Source organism: Gymnoscopelus braueri (assembly GCF_963280865.1).
Source record: "Gymnoscopelus braueri genome assembly, chromosome: 21".
NCBI classification, from domain to species: Eukaryota; Metazoa; Chordata; class Actinopteri; order Myctophiformes; family Myctophidae; genus Gymnoscopelus; species Gymnoscopelus braueri.
In genome coordinates this window covers 12,433,899-12,459,442 of record NC_137623.1, presented here as the reverse complement: position 1 = coordinate 12,459,442, position 25,544 = coordinate 12,433,899, and the positions used below count along the sequence as shown (strand labels likewise).

The 25,544-nt window shown below is 42.4% G+C and overlaps 1 protein-coding gene across 1 annotated transcript in view; it reads left to right on the top strand.

Annotated features, from left to right (window-relative positions):
• Nucleotides 1-21,327, top strand: part of ofcc1 (orofacial cleft 1 candidate 1) — a gene marked incomplete at both ends in the record, with an annotated part of 55,746 nt that extends 34,419 nt beyond the window's left edge. Inside the window, 4 exons of the mRNA XM_080417394.1 lie at nucleotides 7,721-7,936; nucleotides 11,034-11,114; nucleotides 20,452-20,608; nucleotides 21,236-21,327. Coding sequence (XP_080273520.1) covers nucleotides 7,721-7,936; nucleotides 11,034-11,114; nucleotides 20,452-20,608; nucleotides 21,236-21,327 — 546 coding nt within the window. The remainder of the gene's footprint in view (nucleotides 1-7,720; nucleotides 7,937-11,033; nucleotides 11,115-20,451; nucleotides 20,609-21,235) is intronic.
• Nucleotides 21,328-25,544: the final 4,217 nt, after the last annotated feature.

The window sequence follows — 25,544 nt, the reverse complement described above, 5'->3', positions numbered from 1 at the left end:
TACATAATAATGTGCCAAAAAACGTTCGGCGTTATTTGTCATGCCAATGACGAGAATGAGAGAGAGAGAGAGAGAATTAGAAAGATGGAGGGAAGGATGAAAGAGTAGAAGAGAGAGAGAAAGAGATTTAATTAGTCCATGGGAAGCATGCAAATGGAAGGTAAAATTAGACAGAGAGGAAAAAGGGAGACCTGGGGATGAGAGAGTGTGTATGGTAATGATGGCTGTGTAGTTTGGATCAATCATCCAGGGATCAGGGAGGACTGACAGGCCGCCGCTCGTGCCCAGGCCTCGGGCTCCCGTCTCTGGACAGGAGCCAGGCGGCTCAGCCTGTCCGCCCGTGGAGGCCTCTCCTTTCTAGCTCGCTCTGTGACTTAAGTCACACACACGCACGCACGCACGCACACACACGCACGCACGCACACGCACACACACACACATGCACACACATGTGCACACACAGGTACAGGTGGACATGTGTACATTGCACACGCATGTACAGGTTATAAACCACTGTAGTTTAGCACCGCATTTGTACACAAATGCAAGCTTTTGTGTATTCAATCGTGCACTCACTCACACACACACACACACACGCACAAACGCACACGCACGCACGCACACACGCACACACGCTTTTTACCTGGAACACCTAAACATTTGACACCGAGGGAGAAGAAGAGACTCTAAGGCCTTGTTAGTTTTTGTTTATTAATCAGCACGCTGCCTATGGCAATCTATTCAAAATGGTGGACTGGGAGAACACATTAGTTAGCTGTGTGCCTAATTTCCTATTAGCTCTTACAGGCCTTACATGTGACTAGTTCATGTCCCTACTACTACACATTGTTTTGATTATGGAGATGGGAGGGGGGGGGGGGGGGGGGGTGGGGGGTCTCGAGAAAATAGGGAAATGGTTCTCGCAAAGGTCAAAGGGTCACATAAAAGTTTGGGAACCTGCTTTGGTTATCGGCCGATGCGATGACGAAGCCGGGGGACGGGGGTCACATGCAAAATGTCCCTTTGTTTGATTATGGTCAACTCAGTGACACTGTATTTACATTTGGCACGTCAAAGACATGAAGGGAAATGTCACGCGGTGATATTTTGTGACAGTCCAAGGTCATGCTAGACAAATACAAAATGCACTTATATCCTAACCTCCCCCCACACTAAGGCTATTACTGGCATAGTCTCTTTCACCCAGTGGAAAATTACTATCTAATTCCCAGAAACTGTCTGCCCTCTTTTTTAGCTGTTAGTTGCAAATTTATATCCTAATTTAGGTATGAATATGGGTCACTTTTTAAATATAACGCCAAAGAGGATCTGTTTTAGAATGTAGTGCATTTACCCTTTTTATCTCCGAGGCAGCTGGTGCCTATTCTTTGGCCTCAAACTATTAACCCATTAAAACCGGGAACGCATCTGTGTGTCATTTTCAAGATTTCTTTGGGCTATTCAAAAATAGCAGATATACAAGCTCATAGCGTGGCACCGAGTGCCGCGCTATGAGCTTGTAGATCTGCTATTTTTTGAAAAATCTTGGAAGATTTGTGCAAATCTTTGAATATAAAGCGACATTTTTTTAAAGGGATACTTCACTTTAGGGCCGGGGACACATTTAAAAAAAATATTAAAAATAAATGAAAAAAGTTATGGAAAATTCATGGCCCCCTCACGCATTAGAGTGTCCTACTAATGTGTGAGGGGGCCATGAATTTTCCATAACTTTTTTCATTTATTTTTAATATTTTTTTTAAATGTGTCCCCGGCCCGAAAGTGAAGTATCCCTTTAACTCTGTTACAACTTCTGGGGGTCCCTGGAACAAAATATTTTTAGATGGGGGACCACGGCCAGATGCATTTTCAATTAGAAGACATTTGTAGAATCCCCCAGAAGCAAAGATTTGTATATTCAAAGATTTGCACAATAATTATTATTTTCATGATTTTTTCTAAAATAGCAGATCTACAAGCTCATAGCGCGGCACTCTGTGCCGCGCTATGAGCTTGTAGATCTGCTATTTTTGAATAGCCCAAAGAAATAAAAAAAAATGACTGAGATGCGTTCCAGGTCTGAATGCGTTAAAGAGAAGAGCGTCATTATTCCAGTGACGTGAATACTACTCCATATCCGCCTCCTGACATATATATATATATATATATTTTGACCATTTACACACACTTCAATGGACATGACTGACAAAATGTTATTACAATTCACACAGGATGCTTTATTTAAAAGATTTTCTTTTCTATAATTTTTTTCTCGAAGGACTACCCTCTCCGCATACACCTGAACGCTTTTATTCCCGAATTCCGATTTGGACATGGTATGACATGGTAGCTATAAAATCCAATCTTCACCCAGACAGTGAGAGAGAGAGAGAAAGACTATTTTGCAAACGCTACAGCGTCTGCAGCTGTGCCATACCCACTTCCTGTTACCCCCTCGTCCCCTGTCTGTGCATTTGCGGTAATGTCTACAAATCCTGAAATTTATGTCCCTGCTGGAAAACATGGTTATACCGTTTATAGGCCTCTCTCGCTCGCTAAAAGAAATAAGGGCCCCGTCTCTGCTGATGCAAGTCAAAGGGACTGATGCGGACTCTATCAGATTTCTAAATACAGGCCCCGACAATAAATCCCGGCTAGATTGGGCCGGAATCGAGTTAGCTCACTTGAATTGCTATCTGCTTAACCCACAGCTGGCCTGCCTGCTCCGCGCAGACATCGAACCTAAATCAGTCACTTAGTGCTATCAAATGGAACAATGGCGGAGTGGGGAGAGCACTCAGGCTAGGGCCAGGAGCCAGGATAGCACCCGTATAAACCCAACACAAACAGACCACGGTAGAATCAAAGAAGGCCTTTTTATAATGCTCTTTTCCCTTGTTGTGTCTCAGCCGTGGTGGTGTGTCCTCCTGCAGAGCCGTCCTGTGTTGCATGAAATGGCGTCACCCAAAACAAACGGCTTTTTCAGTCCTTTGTCTGGTGGTGTCGTCAAACGGATTGCTCATGCTAATTACTGTGAGACGGTGGCACGGCGAAAACTCATTTACACGCGAGCTGAGACGCACGCACACGCACACGCGCACACACACACACACACACACACACACACACAGACAGACAGACAGACAGACAGACAGACAGACAGACAGACAGACAGACAGACAGACAGACAGACAGACAGACAGACAGACAGACAGACAGACAGACAGACACAAGACTGCTTTAGCAACTGTGTTTAAACCAAAGTGACTGCCCTCAATGGCAAGTACACTCGCGACCTGTCTATCGTAGCCAACCTCTCAACAGCTTTGTTTCTCAAACTCGGGGTTGGGAGCCAAAAGGGGATCTAGTGGCCTATTTCTGGTGGGCACCCACACAGAACAGGCACTATTCTTCAGTGACCCGTAGTCTCAAGGTTTCTCTCCCTCTCTTTTCGTTCTGGAGCGGGGGGGGGAAAAAAAAAGTGGGAGGTGTCTCTGCCGTGTAATAAACCAACCGGGACGTGTGATATAGTCTGCGGGGAGAGACTACGGGCACACGCTATCAAAACAGAATTGATTGCGGCCTTGCAGAGGTGCTGATTACTTAACCCATTAAGACCGGGAACGCATCCGAGTCACTTTAGATTTCTTTGGCTATTCAAAAATAGCAGATATACAAGTTCATAGCGCGGCACCGAGTGCCGCGCTATGAACTTGTAGATCTGCTATTTTTGAAAAATCTTAAGCTTTTTATTTTTATTTTTTTCAAAAAACTGTTAGGATTTAGAAAACATTTTTAAGAATTGCCTCAGGTCTTAAAGGGTTAAGGAACTGGGGCTGTCTCGGGTGCACACCGTGGCCACCCCGTAGGCGCGAGTCGGGGCGATTCCGCAAATGAATTTTCGAATTAGCGCGCTAAAGAGATGCATCTCTGTGTATTCCCCTATACTTCCTTTAAATGTTTTCGGGCCGGTCATCCCTCTCTCTCTCTCTCTCTCCGTGCTTGTGTGAGTGTTTGACATTTCCGAGAAATTCCCGCACAATGAGGTCCTTCTGCTCGTGGGGGCCTGCGTCTGCCTTCCCACTTTTTAAGCAGTTTTCTCTAATTACAAAATGGGGGTAATGACTCCCGCTGTTTTCCCGGCGAAGTGCCTGGAGTTGTGTTTGGCTGACCGTTTAGAGAGGTGCAGGGTGACATCGATACACCGCCAAATTAAGGCTCTCCTTCAGAGTGACCCTGCCACTCACACACACAGCCCCGCTGAATGAGTTTGTGTCCCCCCCCCCCCCTCCATGCTTTTTTAGTCAAATCATAATTACACAGCCAATTACAGGGTCACCTTGACTCTTTACAAAACTCAAGCCGGAAAAACTTCCTCCTGCCCACTCATGTATACAGTATACAGTGCTGTAGTGTGTGTGTGTGTGTGTGTGTGTGTGTGTGTGTGTGTGTGTGTGTGTGTGTGTGTGTGTGTGTGTGTGTGTGTGTGTGTGTGTGTGTGTGTGTGTGTGTGCGTGCGTGCGTGCGTGCGTGCGTGCGTGCGTGCGTGCGTGCGTGCGTGCGTGCGTGCGTGCGTGCGTGCGCGCGCGGGTGTGCGTGTGTGTGCGTTTGTCAGTGGTGGAAAAAGTACTCAAATGTTTTACTTAACTAAAAGTATCAATACTGCAATGTAGAACTACTCTGTTACAAGTAAAATTCCGGTGTTCAAAATTTACTTGAGTAAAAGTACAAAAGTATTGGTATCAAAATGTTCTTAAAGTACCAAAAGTAAAAGTACTAAAATGTTTGAAAATAGCAGATCTACAAGCTCACAACGCGTCGCAATGCGACGCGTTGTGAGCTTGTAGATCTGCTATTTTCAAATAGCCTATATATAAAATAGGCTTAAAGTGGTTAATGTATGTTTTATAGTGTAATGATTTATATCTGCAAAGTAACTAGTAACTAAAGTTATCAAATAATTGTAGTGGAGTAAAAGTACAATATTTGCCTCTGAGATGTAGCGGAGTACTCCAGTAAAGTAAAAAAATACCTCAAAACTGTACTTAAATAAAGTACTTGAGTAAATGTACTTAGTTACTTTACACCAGTGTGTGTGTGTGTGTGTGTGTGTGTGTGTGTGTGTGTGTGTGTGTGTGTGTGTGTGTGTGTGTGTGTGTGTGTGTGTGTGTGTGTGTGTGTGTGTGTGTGTGTGTGTGTGTGTGTGTGTGTGTGTGTGTGTGTGTGCGCGTACGTGCGTGTGTTAATTTGTGTGCACTGTATACGTCCGAGTGTGTGTGTTGGTAGTTGAGCTTAGGCCCCGTGACTCACGCTTTAATTAGGTTGTTGCACTGAACAGGGCAGGATGTGGACGACGTGTCTTTGCTTTTCGACGTACTGAAACATTGCACTTATAGACCCAATAGAAAGAGAGGTCGTTACGCTGTACTACTGTGTGAGGCTTCATTTAGATTAACATGTAGAGATGGAGAGGTGATGGAGAGAGTGGAGCGTGTGTGATCACTGGACAGAACGACACTCAGTGCTGTAAAGTAACTAAGTACATGTACTCAAGTACTGTACTTAAGTACAATTTTGAGGTATTTTTTTTTTTACTTTACTGGAGTATTGCTAATGTTCAGTACTTTCACTTCTACTCCACTACATCTCAGAGGCAAATATTGTGCTTTTACTCCACTACAATGATTTGAAAACTTTTAGTTACTAGATACTTCGCAATTATCAATTAATATATTATAAAACATACATTAACCACTTCAGCCCTATTTTTTACCAAGGCTATTTGAAAATAGCCAACGCGTGAGCTTGTAGATCTGCTATTTTCAAACATTTTAGTACTTTTACTTTTGGTACTTTAAGTATTTTGATACAAATACTTTTGTACTTTTACTCAAGTACGTTTTGATACCCAGACTTTTACTTGTAACAGAGTATTTCTATATGGCAGTATTGATACCTTTACTTAAGTAAAATATTTGAGTACTTTTTCCACCACTGCCGACACGGGGGGGGGGGGGGGGGGGGGGGGGAGAGAGAGAGAGAGAGAGAGAGAGAGAGAGAGAGAGAGAGAGAGAGAGAGAGAGAGAGAGAGAGAGAGAGAGAGCGAGCGCTTCCATGATCTTCACACATGGATGACTCCGAGTTACATGACCTATATAACATGTTACACGCTCCGCTTGCCCCCCGTGTTTTGCCCCTAATAGAGAGGGGCAGTGCATTACAGGTGCAGAGCACAACCCCGACGCACACGCATGCACGCACAAGCACACACACACATTCACGGACGCATGGACGCACGCATACACACACACACACACACACACACACACACACACACACACACACGGGGCACAAACAACCATTCCGCTAGCATCCCTGTGTGTATGGACGATCACAAACAACAACCTGGCTCTTTACCTGCTGCGCATCAAGCCCCCATAGGATTAGCACGCTATCGCAGATTAGCATGTTTACGTTCACCAGTGCTGCACACATTTACTGCATGTCTACAGTAATAGTGGCCAATTAATATGCACGGCAAAGTCTAGTTAGACGGTCAGGTATACGATGGCTGCAGAAGTGGATAAGGGGACTTCTTATAACTGCCTCTATGAAAGGGAACCGAGGCTTGGTGTGCCTTCACTTGAAAGCTTATACGTTTAATTATACGTTATGCTGTTGAGACCAAGCCTGATTATCGACGAATAATATTATAAACACCTATAAAAATCACCTCTTAGCAAATATATCTCTCTTTTGAATTATGTAGCGTGTTCGAGCTTGATGTGAGGTTTTGTCAGTTAAGTTCGATTATGTAGACAGTATTGAAATGTCTCTATTGTATATACCACTTGTTACAGCAAGACACAAACATCTTGCCTTGGCTGCTAAACCACTTAAACTCACTCAAAATTGTACATAAAATTGCAAAAAATAGCTGAGCTAGAAGCTCACAATATGTTGCATCGTGAAATGTTTGAGCTTGTAGATGTGCTATTTTTGCTGAATGTTCTTCTACTTTGCCTGATGTTTTTGACAAATGTTCACCTATTATAGGGATTCTAGGGTTCATGTACCTACTACATCTTTTGTGTTATCTGGGTTGGCATTCTCTGTATTTCCTAATAGTATTGCATATATAGCAAAAACAATATCGTACTGAATGAAAAATCCACCTTAAACCAGTTACAATCACCTTAATGTTACTATTTTCGTACCCGACCTTTGCTAGGAGGATCAGGGCAAATGTGTCCTCACATAAACTGGTGTCACATCTTGGGGTTAAGTTGTCCAAGCGAAGGGTAAAGTTATTGTGTTGAACCCTTCTAAGCCCTGTGGAGGTCCTCTCTCTTTTTTTTGTTGTTGATATTTTTGGGGCTTTATTGGTAAACTGAGTAAAAGTACAAAAGTATTGGTATAAAAATTTACTTAAAGTACAAAAAGTACTAAAGTACTAAAATGTTTGATAAATAGCAGATCTACAAGCTCACAACGAGTCGCGATGCGAATAGTTGTAGTGGGGTAAAAGTACTATTTGCTTCTGAGATGTAGTGGAGTAGAAGTAAAAGTATAGACTCCAGGAAAGTAAAAGTACCTCAAGATTTTACTTAAGTACAGTACTTGAGTAAATGTACTTAGTTACTTTACACCACTGCCACCAACTATCAATATACCCCCCCCCCCCCCCCCCACCCCCCAACCCTCATGTGTACCTCACTAGGTGGCAGTGTACGACTACATCTGGACAGAGGAGGGGGGCCCTGCGGCGGGCTCTGGGCCCCACGACGCCGACCCCCCGAGAGAGGAGGCCCCTCCGCCCCCGCGCGCCGCAGAGGGCGAGACCAGCACCCACGTAACCATCTACACCACCTACCTGAGCGGGCTCCGCCAGCGGTACAGGCACTTCCTCCGACAGCCGGACGGCGCCATCGTGGAGGTATGGATGTCGGGGGGGAGCGGGGAGCGGGTGGGGGTGGTCCGTTTGTGGGGAAACCGCACCCCCGAGTATGACATTTTGTAAGAACCATGTGGTCTGTACCAGAAAACTGTTCAATGGGCCAGTTCTTGGCGGCTGAACGCAAAGAAACAAGAATGACAAAGTCATATTGTACCAGCTTGTGCCAAGCCAATCTGGGAACCCATCGCCAAATGAAAAGGAAAAACAGCGCCCTCTGCTGTTTTTTACTTATTCACTTGGCTCTGGGAGGAGCTCAACGAAGCACCCGTGCGCAAGGAAACCGGGGTTTTTGGTCTGCCTTCAGCCTTTCACTTCCGGTGGTGCGACTATGTTTTCATTCCCACTAACAATATTTCTCCACGGAACACTAACACCAATTCTCCCAAAGAACATGGATCGTCTTGGTTATAAGCCCACTTGTTTCTATGATGAAAGAGCAATTTAAAAGGTTACTAACTTTCCGTGGTCTTGTCGGCTTCGAGGACGCTATTGTTAAATGAGTTTCGGTTTGTTTCTAGTGGGGAAGGAACGGCACACACGTAAATCCCGCCCACTACATTTGATTGGGTAAAGTGCGGCCTGCTTCCTGATCTGATAGCACGCCCACTTGTAACCAATGCGCACGGGTTGTCAACACGGCTACCGACAGATTCAAACGCAGAGCAGAATCTGTTCTTGAGAGATTAGTGCCAAGCTAAAACCCTTGCATCTAACTAAACATTACAAAAGTATATGGAACTCAAGACAAGAGTTAAATTAAGGTGCCTTTCACATCAAAAGTTGACTTAAAAGGTCCAGAGAACCAAATTGTTAAATTATTAGATCATTAGAAACTTTGCAGCTGCAATGAAGCTCTCAGGTCAGCATTATATTAGATAAGAATTAATAGATTAATAATAATTAAATTTGCTATGCCGAAACAGTGTTCAAAGGAGTTGGATATATTGTTTAATACTGCAGTTTCTATTAAAAGCCTAGTAGTTGTACATTTTATTTTTGTTTATGTTTACAGTTGGATGTTGGATTGTTTGTGCCTGTAAGAGTGCATTAATGTCACCTTTTTGTCCACTGTTCCTTAGTTATTTTCCTTTGCTTTAGTTTGCGTGAAAAACGTATAGACGAATCCACAGACGCGCTGCCTGTAGCTGCCTGTAGGCGGCCATTGCTGCGGTGTCGCGTCCGTGGAGCGTTGACACCGCAGCAATGGCTGCGCGCAGGGCAGCGCTCCGTGGATTCGTGTATTGAAGGTGTTCATTTAAATGCTTGCCGGTGGGTGAAGAGTAGTGTGTGTCTATGTCTACTGTAAGTTGCCGACGGTAGATTAGCGAGTATTGCACTGAATTCTGTGACCGGTGCTCTTACGCCCATTCAGAGTATGGGAAGGCATTGCGGACTCCCCATTGGCTTAAAGTACAGCCAATGAGGAGAAAGTCATGAAAAAGTCCGGACTGAATATAGACCAGCTTGCTTCACAAGCAAATTATTTCAAAAATAGCAGATCTGCAAACTCACAACACATCGCCTCGCTGTGATCTGCTTTTTTTGATAATAATCATTTCAAACTAGTGGTTATTTAGTACTAATTTGCCAAAAAATAACTACTAATATTTTGACAAACGCTGCATCTCCTTCAGAGTCAAAACCTGTTCAACGTTGTGCCACTTTTTATCACGTTTATTTGTATCGCACATTTCAGCAACAAAGTCATTCGAAGTGCTTTACATACAACATTAAGCATGAAAATTAGCACAATATATTATATTGTGTCTATATGGTATGTTATAAAATGCATTTGAAAAATAAAGAGAGTAAAACGAGTTGTAGCAGACCAGCGGTTTTAGGGAGTTTGATCCAGATAGGTTGTGCATAAAAACGTAATGCTGCTGCTTCTCCTCGTTTAATGATTAGACTGAAATGGCTTCAGTGCTGCTGATGGTGAATGGATGCGGAATAGATGCATGAAAGATTGATGGAGGCAATTCCACAGTGCATACGAATCAAACACAGCAATACTGATGGGCCAGTTCAAAGAAGTTCATAGAAAAACATTTTAAAAGCACACAAATGATTTTGTTATAGTTTTCGTAGTTATTTGAATAAAAAAACATATATAAATATATATTTTTTAAATAAATCATCTTCAACTAAAATCTGAGACAAAATTATATTGTGTAATACCCCAAATATAAGAGGAAGAGTAGAGGTACACACACACACACACACACACACACACACACACACACACACACACACACACACACACACACACACACACACACACACACACACACACACACACACACACACACACACACACACACACACACACACACACACACACACACACACACACACAGTGGTGGAAAAAGTAGGCCTGCTCAAATTCTTTACTTAAAGTACCAATACTGCAATATAGAAATACTCTGTTACAAGTAAAAGTCCAGAATCTGAGATGTAGTGCATTAGACGTAACAGTATTGGAAATTGTAAATACTCAAGTAAAGTGCAAATACCTCAAAATTGTACTTAAAGGGATACTCCACTTTCAAATAAAATAAACATTTAAAAAATATATTAAAAATAAATGAAAAAAGTAATGGAAAAATCACGGCCCCCTCACGCATTAGAGTGTCCTACTAATGTGTGAGGGGGCTGTGATTTTGCCATAACTTCTTTCATTTTTTTTTTATATATTTTTTTAATGTTTATTTTATTTGAAAGTGAAATATCCCTTTAAGTACAGTACTTAAGTAAATGTACTTACTTTACACCACATACACGCACGCACGCACGCACGCACGCACGCACGCACACACGCACGCACGCACGCACGCACGCGCGCGCGCACACACACACACACACACACACACACACACACACACACACACACACACACACACACACACACACACACACACACACACACACACACACACACACACACAAAAAGCTACTCTAACACGGAGAGCTATAAGTGGGAGAGAGAGAGAGAGAGGAGGGAGAGATGGGAGGAAAAAAGAAGAAAGAGAGGGGTTGGATGGAGTCTGGTGTGACACTCCTACCCTTTGTGACTCAGAGGATGACGGGGGGACAGTGGGAAAGAGATGAAAAGGAGGGGAAAGAGGAGGAGGAGGAGGAGAGAGAACTAGACAGGCCTGTACACCCATTCCTTATCCCTGATGCACCATACCAGACAACAGACAACAGTACAGCGTTGTGGTCTCTGATGCTTATAGCTTTGCAGGGACTGATCCTCAAAATCTGTCCGTATATTCACTTAACCCATGAAGACCGGGCTATTCAAAAAATAGCAGATCTACAAGCTCATAGCGCGGCACTCGGTGCCGCGCTATGAGCTTGTAGATCTGCTATTTTTTGGGGAAAAATCGTGGATAATGTGTGCACATTTTTGGATATATATATTTTTTAAGCAATTTATTTTAACTCAAATCTTTGCTTCTGGGGGGGTCCAAAATATTTTGAGATGGGGGTCCGCGGCCAAATACATATCATTTTGGGTGGTCCTTGACATGAAAAAGTTTTGAAAACCACTGATAGCAACATATGTTTTTTCAAAAAACTGTTGGGAGATTTAGAAGACATTTGTAGAATCCCCCCAGGAGCAAAGATTTGAGTTACAAATGTCCGCTTTAAAAAAAAAAAAATGTATTCAAAGATTTGCAAACATTTTCAAAACATTTCAAAAATGGCAGATCTACAAGCTCATAGCGCGGCACCGAGTGCCGCGCTATGAGCTTGTAGATCTGCTATTTTTGAATAGCCCAACGAAATCTAAAATGACACAGATGCGTTCCCGGTCTTGATGGGTTAACATTACATGTTCAGTAAAGGGGGTGTGGTTGGAGGGGGTGTGGTTGGAGGCGGGGTTGCCAAAATGAGTTGCTGTCGAATTGCACGTGGACTTTATAAAGGTTTATTTCCGAGCACCAGTGGTGTAAAGCAACTAAGTATATTTACTTGTTTTATATTTACTTACGTTTTCATAGATAAACACACCCAGGGCATGTGTACTCACACATTGTGCCAATTAATTGAATTAATTAAAATTGGCAAATGTTAAAACGTCTTTATTTTACCAGTACAGTCAAACCAATGCCCAGAGGAACTGTGGTCAACTTGTTTATTTTTCAAACAGGTCTAAACAGGTGAGTCAGTTGAGGTTAATTGTTAACTCATTGGGTGCCAATGACGTCTTGGCCGTTTTAAGTGTGCCATCAGTGCCAATGACATATAGCTGGGGGGGGAATTCAGTTGGTACATCAAACAACAGGTGAAAAGATAGAAATGACACAACCAGAGGCCCATGATCCAAAATAGAAGGATCTGGTTATTAATCACAATAAATGCACCGTATATACCTACCTCTAATAGACTAGACTTTGTAGATTTTGATTATTATTACAAAACATACCATTAACCACTTCAGCCCTATGTACATTTCAGCCATTTGAAAAGCAGATCTACAAGCTCACAATGCGTCGCATTGTAATTTCCTTCGTCTTGGTCTTCCTCCTTCCTGTGTGGTGTTGACCGACCGTGCACGTTATGGTTTAGCATGCAAGTCCTCACCACAGCAGCATACTTTACTATAAGGCACCCACGTACCTGCCTATGGAAACGGCAACATGGCTGACCAGATCTGCTCCATACTTTGCAGAGTAATTGGTTTTGCGGTCGTAACTTCTCACACACACGCACACACGCACACACACACACACACACACACCCCCCCCCCCACACACACACACACACACACACACACACACACACACACGCTCACACACACACTTTCCACCCCCAAGACAGTCAGGCCAGTAACAGACTGATGCACCAGATTGTTGCCTAATTAAAAGTAGCACACAGATGAGATTTGGCTTTTGTCACAACTGCTAGCATATGAATTAACTCCCATTCCTCTCATCTCTCTCTCTCTCTCTCTCTCTCTCTCTCTCTCTCTCTCTCTCTCTCTCTCTCTCTCTCTCTCTCTCTCTCTCTCTCCCTCCATCTCTCTCTCCCTCTCTGTCTCACTCACTCACGCTCTCTTGTGCCTCGAGAGAAACCTGGATCATCCCAACAAAATTAATATTTCAAAGTTTGGGTGTCAGAGTGAGGGGAGGGGGAGGTGGGGGCGGGGGTAGATTTATGTGTGCTAACAGTTAGCTTTGAGGCTCTGTCGCGTTCTAATGGCTCTCCGTCATAATTTGAGTAATGACGAGCGTGTGTGTGTGTGTGTGTGTGTGTGTAAACTCACCGCATGGCATATCTATTAGTTGGACGGTGGTGTATGGGTGTTTAGTGTGTGTGAATGTGTTTGTGTGTGTGTGTGTGTGTGTGTGTGTGTGGCCTCTAGACCTGTATATGGCAACTGAGACATCTGGGGCGGAATTATTTACAGCCAGACCAGCAGAACGCTAGTGCACGCATGCACGCACGCATGCTGGCACGTATATGGACGCATGCACGTGCACTATAAAACATGTACTCACAGGTACAGTACATGCACAGACACACACGCACGCACGCACAGACAGACAGACAGACACACACACACACACACATATACACACGCACGCACGCACGCACGCACGCACGCACGCACGCACGCACGCACGCACGCACACAGTCTTTCCTTCCTCAGAACTGTGTGCAATAATTTTCCCATTTAAAGTGTGAAGACACTCAGATAGAGGTTATGCTTATTTGATCCTTTTTAACAGTTTAGGATGAGAATCGTAGGTGCTGTCCAAGTGTCTCACACACACACGCACACACACGCACACACACACACACACACACACACACACACACAGACAGTGTGCACACACACACACTAAGTCCCTTGGGTGTAACATTACGCCTTTGGTGGCGGCAGCCGAACCGGCATAGATAGACCTTACAGTTGTAGGAGAAGCCGGTGGCGTCCATGTTGCCTATACTGCTATATCCCCCCCTTCTTCCCTACTACACTATACCCTTCCCCTTCCCCTCACAGCACCGTGGACCCCCACACACACTTTACATATTCAAAACTAATCCTCTCCTGAATATATAGACTGGTTTTCATGTATAGAGAGCAAATCCAGGAATCACCATAGGGCATCCCTGGCACTCGGGAAGAACACTTTGGAGCTGATTTTATTAGCGCTTTATGTAATTCTGCCAGCGCTATACACACCGCCGCGACGGGGTTGCTATGTACAAACTGGCCCGCAGATGTGAGGTGACAGCTCCTTGGAGAGAAATAACAGCCATGTAGGCATTCCTTACGAAGAAGGGGGAGAAAAAAATTGAATGAAATGCGGGGAGGAGAAAAAAAAAGTCTCCACTATTGAATTCTGGGAGATACAGTGCTTAACCCTTCGAGACCGGGAACGCGTCTTGTGTGTCATTTTTGGATTTCTTTGGGCTGTTCAAAAATAGCAGATCTACAAGCTCGTAGCGCGGCACCGAGTGCCGCGCTACGAGCTTGTAGATCTGCTATTTTTGAAAAAGAATCGTGATTTTTTTTTGCAAGTCATCGAATATATATATATTTTTTTAAAGCAAACATTTTTAACTCAAATCTTTTACTTCTGGGGGGTCCCTGGAACAAAATATTTTGAGATGGGGGTCCACAGCCAAATACATGTCATTTTGGGGGGGTCCTTGACATGAAAAAAGTTTGAGAACCACTGCAACCTCTTACATTTGTAGAATCCCCCAGAAGCGAAGATTTGAGTTACAAATGTTCGTCTTAAAAATAGATAAATATATTCAAAGATTTTGACACATTTTCAAGATAAAAAAAAAAAATAGCAGATCTACAAGCTCATAGCGCGGCACTCGGTGCCGCGCTATGAGCTTTGTATATCTGCTATTTTTGAATAGCCCAAAGAAATCTTAAACATGACACACGGATGCGTTCCCGGGTCTTAATGGGTTAAAGTAGCACACTGTTACGGAGAGCCCCCCCTCTCTACTCAAACGTATGGCATTTGAAAGCCGTTTTATGGGTTCATCCACTATACACTGGCTTATTACTTTACTCACTTATGTGAATAATAGCATGTTTTATGATGATGCGGCTTACCCCGGGATGTTGCCAAGATAAGCATTCTGTCTGAGCAACAGAGACAAATATATGGTCTTGTTTCTATCACACGAGCAGGCCTGCTTCCCCCCGTATAGTTCGCGCTAAAGCTTCAGGACGTTAAAAATAAGGACCTCTGCCACTTGAAGGATATCCCTGGGGGTAGCGTTTGCCGAAAATCCGATCTACGAGCTCACAACGGTGACAAGTTGTGAGCTATTGCTATTTTTGGCAAAACAGCAGACCCAAGTACAGAGCCGACCTCGGTCGATAAGTATTAGTTTACTAAGTATAGTCTATTAGTCAGTGGTGTAAAGTAACTAAGTACATTTACTCAAGTACTGTACTTAAGTACAATTTTGAGGTACTTTTACTTTACTGGAGTATTTCCAATTTGTCATACTTCTACTTCTACTCCACTACATCTCAGAGGCAAACATTGTGCTTTTACTCCACTACAATGATCTGAACGTTTTTGTTACTTTGCAGATATAAATTATGATATCATAAAACATACATTAACCACTTTAGCCCTATTTTATACATGAAAATATGAAACTAGCAGATCTACAAGCTCGCAACGCGTCTCAAAGCGACGCGTTGTGAGCTTGCAGATCTGCTATTTTCAAACATTTTAGTACTTTTGCTTTTTTACATTTTGATACCAATACTTTTGTACTTTTACTGAAGCAAATGTTTTATTCCGGACTTTCACTACATTGCAGTATTGGTACTTTTACTTAAGTAAAACATTTGAGCACTTTTTCCACCACTGAGTATGTAGTGAGCTCGTAATGTGGTTAATTCTGCATTTATATCAAATTGTACAGCCTATATTTGTGACTTGTTATGCAAGACCTGTTTAATCACATATTTGTGTTCATCCTGCCTGTGCTATGCATGTCATGACTCTTGCTCATCAAACAAGGACGATATATCGACGTTGAAACACACGAGATGACAGGGCGATGGCACTTTTATCCGTCTTCATTTGAATCTGGCAACAACACATGACACGTAACACTCCGTTGGAGTCAGTTAAAGGGAGTAATCCTTTGCTACTTAAGTAGTCTTTCCGTTTGCTGAGGAAATATTGACGGATGGTTAATTTCCACTAAAGAGCCCTGTTTTTTTTTTAACGCGGCGTCCTGGACACCTATGCCCCGGAGGACTGTGGCTCCCTACCTTAGACTAATATGGCCACATGCTCCAGGGGCCGGTAGCTTTTGCATAATACCCACACATTTACACCTGAAATTAGTCTAAACGAACACCTAAAAAAAAAAGCAAGCCCTGGAAGTGGTGCCCTGAGCTATAGACTCTGTTTGCAGTGAAACGAAACAGTTAGGTGTGTCTCTTCTCTGTTTGTATTGGTGGTGGAGAGTGAGAGAGAGAGACGATGGGAAGTCATGCGAACGCTGAATATTCATGTTTTTTTTCTCTGTTGTTTATTCCATTATTACTGGAGCTGGTCTACCTATCCGGCAGTTACTGTATGTGTTCTCATTTGAGTTGGACGAGTTCATTGGGAAATTGCGGCTGTCTAGCGAAATAACACAATGATTTGCTTTTGTTCTCTTGTTTTTCACCGACCGTCATATTGAATTCTACATAGAGCACCGAAGTCTGACGTAATTTACACATCCTACCTGGTTCGCAGGTTTTCCACCCCCATTCTGAATCCCCATAGACGTCTTTAATATCGCGTCAAATAAGAACCGTGTTCCAAAAATAAACAAATGATCCCGGCAATTTTACTTACGGATATGAAGCATCAACTGACGGTGAGAAAACGATAATGTTACTTCCGCCGAATTAGTACAATTTTCGGCAGAAACAGACTGTATCAAATATGAGTGACTGACTATCATAAACGATACAGAGCCACCTCCCTGACAATATCGCCGAGACAGTTTGTTTATTTTTGGACCACAATTCTTATATGAGACGATTCTAAGATGACCCAATGTTATTCTCCATAGAAAATTACTTTACGAACCAGGGGATGAACGAGTGACGTCAGGACTTCTGTACTCTATAAAGAATGGTAATATTAATGATCCATCATGTTACTCTGTACATTGCCTAAGGCAAGCATCTATTGACCAGAAGAAGAACGTTCCCACTGAACAACAACGATAGGAAAAGTTAAGACAGCATTCCCACCAGCATGCTTCAATAAAGAACATTTAAGGTAAAGTGTGAGGTGCAGCTTTTCAAACTCTTCATTGCCCATAAACAGATGTTCCCCAGCTGCCATCTCGCAAAACGCAATGCTGACAACAACTGTTGTGGCGCAGAATTATGTAGGGAAACGCATCTTATACAAGGCCCTTCCAGAGAGGCCCCCATAATAACCACTCTGTCTGAAGAAACAAGATGGCTGACGAAGAAATTAATGCAGGCAAAGTCATTATCTTCCCCCCTAAAACCACAGTGGGTTTATGTCTCCCTGTGTCTCTTTCTCCTCGCGGGCTTCGAGTTTAAGTGTCGACGGACTTATAAAAAGATAAGACAAGCCAACTGTGCTCTCCCCTCGTCTCGTCTCCTCCATATGCGGAAACTGGCTGGGCTTCTGTAAAACTTCCATTAAAGATGCACAACTAAGGCTCTGCCGGGTTGAATATTACCTCTCGCTGCAAATTATTTATGGTTCGGAAAAAACGCTGATGATGAGCATCCAGAACGGAGTTTAAAGAAACAAGACTTTTCTGCACAGTTTTGTTTCTTTGCTTGCTTTTTTCGCCCTTTGTTTCTCGGTTTGTTGAAGATTAGTGGCTTTTGCCACGGCTGTTCTGTCTATTTATAGACAGGAGGTGTTGCTCGTGTAGTTTTTAACTGCGGTACGTTTAATGACACTAAACCGGACTGGTTTGAAATGTGTTGCCTAACCTGATGCACCATGCAGTAAAAAATGGAACTGGAGAATCAGCTTTATTCCTTCCTTAATTCAGTGGCGTTAATGCTGATGATAGGAATGATGATGATGGACAAACGGATGGAGAGGAGGAAGATGAGGAGGGAGAGGAGTAAGAGGAGGAGGCGGAGAGTCTGGCTGAAATGCCATTTTATATAAGGGACACTTCATTGGCATTATATGCAATCAAATCTGTCATTAACAGGGACCCTTTGTCCTGGCGTTCCATGACTCAGCCCATGCCCGGCCGCCCATATATACACCGACCATGACTCCTTGCCGGGGCCAATATTGACCTAATTTAACATGCAGAGAATATGAAGAAGTTAACCTTTTGAAAAACACCTTGAAGCAACATTAATTGACAAACCGCATCAATTCTCCCCCTCCTGCCCCCTCTTTTTGTAATTACTCTGCAAGCAACGTTTGATTGCCGCCGCGTAGCCGGGGACCCACGCTTCATTTGCCGTGAGGTCATCGGCAGCCCTCAGAAATATGAATATGATTTATACAGGAAGTGGGTGCATGCGCTTTGTGTGTGTGTGTGTGTGTGTGTGCGAGCGTGTGTGCTGTGTATGTACCCCGTGTGTTTGTGTGTGTGTGTGTGTTTTGTGTGTGCTATGAGAGAGAGAGCACGCACGAGAGAGAAAGAGACGTGAGGAAAGAGAAGAGAGAGAGAGACAGGGAATGTCCTTGGCTATGTATGTTACATGGAGAGATTAATGCCTCCCTGGCAGCCATATCTGCTTAGCAGGAGGACCTTCTACAAAAAAGTACACTGCATGTAATTATCCGGCAAGTTTATACTAGTTTTTAGATAAAGAAGCTACTCTGTGGCACATTTTTCAAGTTCGCCTCAATTGCTGCTCTATCTGTGTAATTTCCCTGTGCCAACTTTATAGCTTAAAAGCAGGGGCCTACATTTTTGTGGCATGACTGTGGGAAATATTCCAGCTAATATTTTTTGTTTATTAGGTACTTCATAATATGAGCAATATTTTAGTTAAATTTGTCTCTATTCCTGTTTGTGATCTCATATATTATGGACCATATTTGGCATGGTTTAGGCCATTTACTATGGCTCATGGTATACATTACTGCCGACCATTTCCCAAAGCATACCATTTTGTTAGATTTTTGAGGAAGCCATTGGAGTCTATGTTTCATTTATTTACCAGGGACAACTCACATTAACCCATTAAGACCTGAGGCGATTCTAGAAATCTTTAAAAAAAAATGAAAAAAATCCCCAATTTTTTTCCCCACAATTTTTCAAAAACAGCAGATCTACAAGCTCATAGCGCTGCACCGAGTGCCGCGCTATGAGCTTGTAGATCTGCTATTTTCTAAAGACAGTGATTTTTTTTTTGGATAAAAGATAGATTTAGACATTCAAATACCCATACATTCTTCATACTTGACAGAATTGTCTGTATGAAGCATAAGGTGGGTTTATTATCAGGAATTTTCAAATAAACTGAATCAAACGAAACAAACAAAATCTTGTAATTCTTCCAAAAACTAACAAAAGGAAGTATTATGCTTTGGAACATATTTTTTTAGTAAGGTCAAGTATACTGTCAGCCATACTCAATATCTTTAATATGCCGGACGGAGAGAGTTTGTGCATTTAGCCTATAGTAGGATACGTTATGGAATATTTAACCACTTAAAACCTATATACTTTTTTGACTGATATGTACTTAACCGCCTCCTTTTTTCCCCCTACACGGAATCTCTTTGCCAAAAATAGCCTCACAATGCATTGCGAGCTTGTAGATGAGCTATTACACGAATAGTGTACCGTCTGAGTACTGTAGGCTATACTGTACTTAAAGTACCAAAAGTAAAAGTACTAAAATGTTTGAAAATAGCAGATCTACAAGCTCACAACGCGTCGCATCGCGACGCGTTGTGAGCTTGTAGATCTGCTATTTTCAAATAGCCTATGTATAAAATAGGGCTAAAGTGGTTAATGTATGTTTCATAATAACATAATTTATATCTTAAAAGTAACTAGTAACTAAAATGTTCAAATAATTGTAGTGGAGTAAACGTATTATATTCGCCTCTGAGATGTAGTGGAGTAGAAGTAAAAGTACAGAAAATGGGGAAATGCTCCAATAAAGTAAAAATTCCTCAAAAGTGTACTTAAGTAACAGTACTCGAGTAAATGTACTTAGTTACTTTACACCACTGCACTCTGTGTGAGTGAGTACGCGCTCTTGGACAGAGCAGACTGTGGATTACAACACTATAGGCCTCCAGGAACTGGGCAACAACGTCTGCTGCCAATCTCTGTCTTTGTCAACTAAAAGGTTCAACCGCTCCTACAGCACTGACTGTACTGTGACGCCGTGGGACTGTAGCGTTCGTATACACTTGATTCATACAAACAGTCCCCGGGGTTCCTTTGAAACGTGTCCTAAAACAGTTGGAGTTTAACTGTCTCATTAGCGCGTTGTTGTACGCTTGTTTTCTTTGAAGGTGATTGGAGACATAGAAGGGGTGGATGATGCTATGACCAGGACGCTACTACCCCATCGCCCGGGGCAGGCCACTACTACCCAACGCAAGGAGGAAGAGGAGGGCTTAAAAACAACCACCCACCACCGCCTACGGAAGAGGAAGAAGCCATTTTGGCGTGAGTATGCGCCAGTGGTGTAAAGTAACTAAGTACATTTACTCAAGTACTCCTACTTAAGTCCATTTTTGAGGTATTTCCAATCTTCTGTACTTTTACTTTTACTCCACTACAATTATTTGAAAACTTTAGTTACTAGTTACTTTGCAGACATAAATATATTACATTATAAAACATACATTAGCCACTTTAGCCCTATTTTATACATAGGCTTTTTGAAAATAGCCAATCTACAAGCTAGATCTGCTATTTTCAAACACTTATTCTTTTTGATACTTTAAGTACATTTTGATACCAATACTTTTGGACTTTTACTCAAGTAAATTTAGAATTCCGGACTTTTACATTGCAGTATTGATACTTTTACTTAAGTAAAACATTTGAGTACTTTCTCCGCCACAGTGTGAAATTCGACCGTGATCACGCGCTTGCAGAAACACACACGCACACACACACACACACACACACGCACACACGCACGCCGTCCACATTTCATCGTTGTCATCGTCTCCATGCGAAGACGCGGATAATGATCTAAAACTGCCCTCTTCTACCACCCTCTCTTCCTTGTGTAAACCTCATTTAAACTGTTCTCTGTGTTTACCGACGGCCTCTGTGTCCCCTCAGGGTCGCATCGCGTCGAACCAGTAGGAGGAAGTGGGTGTGGCTCCAGCGTGGCTCTGCCAAGCCCTCCTCAGCCTATAGGCCATCGGCAGTGAGAGTTTTTTAGACCCTGGAGTGATGGTGGTGTCAGCCGCCCTTCACGTTTCGAGGTCCCCGGGAAATGCAGTTGTTCACTGTGACATTGTCAAACTGTTATATAACTGACAATAAATACCAATATGTATGTTAAATGTTTGAGCTGTTCCTCACGAGGAACAGAGGTAGAGAATAGAAAATGGCTGCTATTGACCGTGACGTGAACACAGCGTCATTTGAACAGGGTTATTTTATTGAATTATTTTCCCGCTCAAAAAAATGTGAATAAATGTTATGCACTGTATACATGGACTTTGTTTTGCACACTAAAGGTCATTATACACCGGCGATTATGCGAGTATACGCAAAATTCGGACTCGTTCCGAATAATTAAACGCTTCGCTTTTTCGCTTTTTCGCTCCGTGGAAGCTTGCATTGACTTTATAAGGTTTTTTAAAAAAAAACGTATTATTCGCATGAAAAAATCACCCCCGGTGTGTAAGGAGCTTTACTGTATTATGTGAATACAACTGATATTATTTATCCCTGATTTTTTTTTCCTAAATGAGTGTCCGGGGACCCCCAGGGGTCCTTGGGGGGGTTCCCCAGCTACATTTGTTCATACAGCATCACAAACATTTTAACCACTTTCATCAATTTATATTTTGGCTATTAAAAAATAGCAGATCTACAAGCTCACAGCGCGTCACTTTCGCTGTGAGCTTGTAGATCTGCTATTTTTGATTTTTTTAAAGACGGGGTGCCGTGATTTTCAGTGATTTTTTTCCCCCCCCTAAAACATAATCATCAGGTATTATGGTTATACTAGGAGGAAGATTTTTTTCAAAAAAGTGTACGGAAAATGTTAAAATTGTTTTTATGTGGACACGCCTCCAGTTCATTAAGTGGTTCTCACCTTAGCACCTCCTCCACCACCTTAGCACCACCCACCTGTCCTAGTCCCTCCTCCGCCTCATGCCCACACCTGTTGTGTTATGATAATGAGGGGGAGGGTATATTTTTACCATGTTATTAAAGCGCTGTTTTTCTATTGACACGTTTGACCCTCAAGGTTTCAGCCTCCAGGAAGAAACTCAATACAGTCAGAGAAGACATAAAACACCATAAAAACACCACCAGGGGGCTTAATGAAGTTCTATCAACCTCATAGACACATGAAAAACAGAAAAAGTGCAAAACCATGGCACCACCTCTTTAACATAAATCTTCTCTTCTGGGGGTCCCTGGCACAAAACCTTTTCAGATGCTGGTCCGCGGCCTAATATATATATCAATTTGGGGGTCCTTGACATGAAAAAGTTTGAGAAGCAATGGTCTAGTATACATTTAAATGAATTACGTATGTGGGGACATAGACTCATAGAATTTTAGTAGGACTTTTTCATCACAAGGTGAATAGTGTAACATTGCACATTACGCCTGGTTTTCTTTCATGAACTCTACTGTGCATTTGACCTTTTCTTGTGTGTTCTATTAGTCCACCGTGATATTACAGTAAATCCAGTGAGCCCTGAATAGCGTTTTATGTGAACTGATAGGCCATTCGTTACCCAATAAACAACGTTGAGTAACGGTTCGACCCCGGATAACGAATGCGCGCCGTTATGGGTGCTCGGCGCCGCTCCAACACGATGACAAATGAAGATCCTAAAAGTCACTAATCAGAACTTCAGGTGATAAAATATCAATATCGGAGCCACATTAACCCATTAAGACCTGAGGCCGATTCTACAACTGTCTAAATCAGTAGTTATCAAACTATTTGGTGCCAAAGACCCCCACAATTATATGTATTTGGTCGAGGACCCCCCATCTTAAAATGTTTTGTGCCAGGGACCCCCAGAAGTTAAAAAATATTCAAAGAATATTCAAAGAATATTCAAAGAATATTCAAAGAATATTCAAAGAATATTCAAAAAAAATTCAAAAAAAATTCAAAAAAAATTCAAAAAGTATTTAAAAAAGTATTAAAAAATATCCAAAAAAAGATTAAAAAATATTAAAAAGTACTAAAACATATTCAAAAATATAAAAAAAAAGATTAAAATAATATTTTTTAAAAATCAATATTGTTAAAAAATAGCAGATGTGAGCTTGTAGATCTGCTATGTTTAAGAACCACTGTTCTAAACCACTGTTCTAAATCCCAAGAGTTTGTTGACAAACATTTGTTGCTATATACATTATATATAACTAAAATCTAAAATGACACGGACGTTGTCCCGGTCTCAACGGGTTAAATGGGATAATATGCAGGCCAGCTTGATTTGTATTGAATATGTGTCCGCCGGTCGGTGCTGGGCGTAATGAAGTAGCCCACAAATCAGGCCGTAATGGCCGCCTACTTACACATATTGCTTAATTAAAGGTTGTGATCTTATTAGCATGTGTCTGTGGCGGGAGGCACAGGGAGATGGGGGGCCGCGCGGCGTCCTCCCGAGTGTCTCGCCGTTAAAGGTTTTATAGATCGCTAACCTGTCACACTAAAACCCATAGCCCCCACCTAAAATCGGATCTTAACCCTTTTAGACCGAGCAATAACCGTTATTTTGTACCTTGGGCTATTCAAAAATAGCAGATCTGCAAGCTCATAGCGCGGCACCGAGTGCCGCGCTATGAGCTTGTAGATCTGCTATTTTTTGAAAAATCACGACAATTCGTGCAAATCTTGGAATATATCATATATATTTTTTAAAGTGAACATTTGTAACTCAAATCTTTGCTTCAGGGGATTCTACAAATGTCTTCTAAATCCTAACAGTTTTTTTTTTTTATGTATTTGGCCGTGGACCCCCATCTCAAAATATTTTGTTCCAGGGACCCCCAGAAGTTGTAACAGAGTTAAAAAAAAAAACAGCTTTAAAAATGTATATATTCAAGGATTTGCACAAATGTTCAAGATCTTCCAAAAAATAGCAGATCTACAAGCTCGTAGCGCGGCACTCGGTGCCGCGCTATGAGCTTGTAGATCTGCTATTTTTTAATAGCCCAAAGAAATCTTAAAAATGACACACAGATGCGTTCCCGGTCTTAGTGGGTTAATAACCTGTCATTTGGCATTGATGATGATTCTCCTTTATGGGCAGCCATTACGGATCAACTTCTGGGTCCTTGGGTATAGGTGGCGACGCTGGTCATTCGGGCTCCTCATTAGCTGCTGCTAGCCCACCTTACTTTGGCCTTGAAGTTGCTCCTCGCCACCTCTATGTATAAACCATCATAGTCATGACCCGAGGGCCCTGACAGACACACACACACACACACACACACACACACACACACACACACACACACACACACACACACACACACACACACACAGAGAGAGCCCAGCACCTCGCTGCTTCTGATCTGTCTCCGACCGATAGAATTGCATGCTCTTCCACCCTAACAACGGTAATAAAGACAAAATAAAAAGTCTGCATTTCTAGATGCGTGGTGTGGATGCCGTCGTTAGCGTGCAAGATGAAACGGAAAGCCGTGGTGAGACTCCACAGATTGTTAACCTCCCATCACTGTGCACAAATGCACATTGGTGTCAGGGAGGCCTGTACTGTACTGTATGCAGTGGTGGACAAAGTATATACCCATGTAAATAGTCAAGTTTTCAAAAGTCCAAATTACAAAGTACATTTCCTTTTTTAATATCAATGCATTGCACGAGTTGTGAGCTTGTAGATAAAAAAATAGAGAATTTTCACTACATTTGAAATGGGGCTTGAGTCGATAATTCATCATATTTTTTTAAAGTTTGGGTCCCAAGAGTCCCTTCTTAGAAATGCAGTGAAGTCAAAAGTACAAACATGTAAGAAGCGGTCTGCTAACTCCTCATGCCTTGAAGGAAGCATGAGCTGGGTTCTGGGCTCTCCCCAGGCTGGCAGAGGTAGAGTAGCGCCCAGGATTACACGCTTAGGCAGGCATTGGCACTGGGTGAAAAATAGGGGTTACAAAATCGTGGGATAAAAATGTAAAGAAAAAATATATATTAATAAAAGATACTCCAAAACATTTATTTAAGTACTAGTCTCGCGTAGCCAGACAACTATTCCACAATCTCCGAATGATATAGAGTCTGGAACTACACCTCCCGAAATACGAGAGAGGAATTGCTGGCACTTCCGTTCACAAAAATATATTTTTTAATATCTTTGCATTTTATTTTTTCATTTCCATCTCTGCTAAGCAGCAAGCTAAATATGCTTAGATGATTTTTGAT